At 39.0% G+C, this 4,089-nt stretch overlaps 1 protein-coding gene across 1 annotated transcript in view; it reads right to left on the reverse strand.

Moving 5' to 3' along the window:
• Nucleotides 1-376: 376 nt before the first annotated feature.
• TM4SF4 (transmembrane 4 L six family member 4) overlaps nucleotides 377-4,089 on the reverse strand; it is a 34,609-nt gene continuing 30,896 nt past the window's right edge. Inside the window, exon 5 of the mRNA XM_007940186.1 lies at nucleotides 377-394. Coding sequence (XP_007938377.1) covers nucleotides 377-394 — 18 coding nt within the window. The remainder of the gene's footprint in view (nucleotides 395-4,089) is intronic.

Consider the following 4,089-nt stretch of genomic DNA (forward strand, 5'->3'; position numbering starts at 1 on the left):
GTCTCCTTTGAATTACGTGAACTTCCAAAAGATATAAACATCTCTATGTACAAAGAAGCAGCATGGCAGTGTGAGTGACTATACACCTTTCACAATTTTAACGAGAAATTGTGAAAAATTTACTTTGAATCTGCTTTTAAGTCCTCAAGAGAAGGTAATTTGAAAGATTTATGAATCTAAGTGTTCAAACAATTTTTTATTCAAAAACAATTTAAAATTCTAAAGTGAGCAAAGCCAGTTGAGAAAGACAAGGAATAACCCTGTCCTCCCTCAGCTATGTAAGTTGGGAAGATGGCAGGAATTGGCAGCTCCCAGCAGAGAAGGAGTTTAGTGTTGGCCCACATGCTATAGAGTTAGAGCAGGTAGTCACAGAGGTTTAAACTGGTCCATCTCCCTAGAGGTGAGGGAAAAAAAATGAATTCTGATGTCATTCCCATTGTTTTCGTTTTGTTTTGCTCTCTTCTCCCCCTTTTTTCCCCTCCCCATGGTAATGTTTACCTCTTCACCCCCCGCCCCTTATTTGTTACCTTCCGAATGTTTTCTCTATTTTCTTAACTTTATTTCAGAGGTTACCTTTGCTTATGTTAAAGGAATTGAAGCTTCATTTTATTTTGCATCATTTATTATTAAAAATAATTTTGAGAAGAGGCACAGAGATACTAAGTGATGCATCTAAGGTCATAGCTAGTAAGTAAGTGAAGGGGCCAAGATTTGAATTCAAAAAGGTTGATCTCAGAGATTGTACTCCTTTCCTTGAAGCTATGCTGCCTCAATGATCTTCACACTCAGTAAATAATCAACTGCACCATTCACTGAGCCTTCTAATAGTTGAAATGGATGCTCATTTATCACTTTTTGTCAGGCACTTAGTGAGAAACTTTAGGAGTTAGGTATTACTAACCACATTTTAGATAAAGAAGTAGCTGAAGGCAAATGACTTGGCCAAGACCACAATGAGTTTCATATCTTGTATTTCAAAGCACGTTCTCATTTATTACCTCATTAAACACTTTGCCAGGCTCAAGGAAGCTCACAGTAAATATTTGTTGCCTGAATGAATGAATGCTGATTTGCACGTTCTCTGTGGGAGTTAGGCAAGAGGCAGTTGGGGTAATTGAAACTCTAAGAAGTTGGACAAATTGTTGTGGTCACTCAGCTAGTAAGTTGTGGAACTAGGCTGAGAGCCCAAGTCTCTCCACACGTCCTACTGGGTGAGGAATGCTGCCTGTCTGTATGAGAGGCAAGAAAGGAATCCTTATTAGATTGATTTTTAAAAAATGCAGCTCTCACACACACTGAAGTATTTTAGGAGTGAAATTTTGTGATGCCTGCAAAGTACCTTCCAATAGCTCACTGGGAACAGTAGGGGAGCAAAATATTAATGTTATGTGGATCTAGGTTAGAGTATACAGGTCCTCGTTGGACTGTTATTTCAAATTTTATGTAGGCTTGAAGTCTCCAAAATAAAATGTTGGGGAAGAAAACAAGGAAAAGAGAACGGAAAAGAAGGAGGGAGGGGAAGGGAGGAAGGAAGAGAGAAAGAAAGGCAGGGAGAGAGGGAAGGAGATTTACCCTCTGAGAGTTTCCAATCATCTCACACTGGCAACTGTGCAATCCATCTACTGTCTTTTAACTATCAAGTGACTCGGCAATTAAGATCACCAAAACATGGTGTTTTAATAAATGACACTCCTGAAAAGAGTCAAAGTCCTGGCCCCTATGGTATGTATTTAAATGGACAGATAATCCTCGGATTCAGTAAACTACTATCATCTGTTCAAAGAGTAGTCACATTTTCAATAAATCTTGCAAACATCATACACCACCCAGATAAAATCTATGACTCTCCCTTCCATGGCACACACACAAAGAAATAATAGCAGTGTCTGAAATGGCATAGCTTATTTTGCAAACATGAATTCATTTTGTAAGAATGACAAGATATAAATGCTCAATATTCTTAATGCCTATTATAAAAATAATATTGGCAGATGAGCTTTATTTCCCCCCCAATTGTGTTTAAATGCTAAAAAAAAAAAAAAAAAATAATCCTTGAGCATTATAGATTAAGAACTGTCTGTATGGGATCACATTCACAATAAAAAAAAAAAATAATAGAACACAATGAAATTGAAAGCTTGTTGTTGTTAGGTGCCGTCAAGTTGGCTCCAACTCATCGCCACCCTACGTATATCAGAACAAAACTCTGTCTGGTCCTGTGCCAGCTTCACAATCCTTGCTATACTTGAGCCCATCATTGCAGCCACTGCATCAATCAATCCATCTCATTCTGGGTTTTCCCTTTCTTCACTGACCCTCCACTTTACAAGCATGATATCTTTCTCCAGGGAATGACCCCTTCTGACAACATGACCAAAGTGGGTGAGATGAAAGCTGGCCATTATCACTTCCAAGTAGCATTCTGGCTGTAATTCTTCCAGGACAGATTTATTAGTTCTTCTGGCAGTCCATGTTACTTTCAGTACTCTTTGCCAACACCACAACTCAAAAGCATCAACTCTTTTTTGGTCTTCCTTATTCATTGTCCAGCTTTCACATGCATATGAGGCGATTGAAAATACCGTGGCTTGGGTCAAAGAGGCATCTTTGCTCTTCAACACTTTAAAGAGGTCTTTTGCATCAGGCCTGCCCAGTGCAATACGTTATTTAATTTCTTGGCTGCTGCTTCCATTGGTGTTGATTGTGGAAACAAGCAATATGAAATCCTTGACAACTTCAATCTTTACTCCATTTATCATGATGTTGCTTATTGGTCCAGTTGTGAGGATTTTCATTTCTTTATATCAAACAAACAAACAAACAAAAACTCAAATTCACAGTCGTTGAGTTGATTTGACTCATAGTGACTCCTCCTTGGGTTTCTGAGGCAGTATCTCTATGGAAGTAGATTGCCCAATCTTTCTTCTGAGGAGTGGCTGGTCGGTTTGAACCTCCAGGCTTCTGGTTAGCAGTCAAATGCCTTAGGCACTACGCTACCAGAGCTCTGGTTTCTTTATGTTGAGGTGTAATTCATACTGCAGACTGTACTCGTTAATCTTCATCAGTAAGTGCTTCAAATCATCTTGACTTTCAGCAAGGAAAGTTGTGTCATCTGCATATCACAGGTTGTTAAGGAGTCTTTATCCAATTCTGATTCTGTGTTATTCTTCATATGGTCCAAATTCTCAGATTATTTGCTTAGCATACAGATTGAATAAATATGGTGAAATGATACGACCCTCAGGCACTCCCTGCCTGATTTTAAACCATGCAGTGTCCCCTTGTTCTGTTTGAATGATAGCCTCCTGGTCTATGTACAGATTCCTCATGAGCTCAATTGAATGTGCTGGAATTACCATTTTTCTCAATGTTATCCATAATTTGTTATGACCCACACAGTCGAATGCTTTTGCATAGTCAATAAAACACAAGTAAACATCTTTCTAGTATTCTTTGCTTTCAGCCAAGATCCATCTTGACATCAGCAATAATATCCCTTATTCTGTGTCCTCTTATGAATCCAGCTTGCACTTCTGGAAGTTCTCTGTCAATATACAGCTGCAACTTCAAAATTTTTGCAATTATCTTCAGGAAGATTTTACTTGCGTGTGATATTAATGACATTGTTCAATAATTTTCGCATTCTGTGGGATCACCTTTCTTTGGAATGGGTACAAATATGGATCTCTTCCAGTCAGTTGGCCAGGCTATCTTCCAAATATCTTGGCATAGATCAGTGAGTGCCTCCAGTGTGGCATATGTTTGTTGAAACATCTCAATGGCTATTCTGTCAATTCCTGGAGATTTGTTTTTCACCAATTCCTTCAGTGCAACTTTGACTGCTTCCTTCAATACCATTGCTTCTTGATGATATGCCATCTCCTGAAATAAATGAACATCGAACAATTCTTTTTCAGACAATGACTCTGTATGTTCCTTCCATCTTCTTTTGAGGTTTCCGCATCATTCCATATTTTGCCCATTGTTGTTGTTGTTGTTGTTTGCCATCGAGTCGGCCCCGACTCATAGCGACCCCTCCTTGGGTTTCCGAGGCAGTATCACTACGGAAGTAGGATTGCCCAACCTTCC

The sequence above is a fragment of the Orycteropus afer genome, unplaced genomic scaffold (genome assembly GCF_000298275.1).
Source record: "Orycteropus afer afer isolate SDZICR_OR568_19922 unplaced genomic scaffold, OryAfe1.0 scaffold00066, whole genome shotgun sequence".
In the NCBI taxonomy this organism is placed as follows: domain Eukaryota; kingdom Metazoa; phylum Chordata; class Mammalia; order Tubulidentata; family Orycteropodidae; genus Orycteropus; species Orycteropus afer.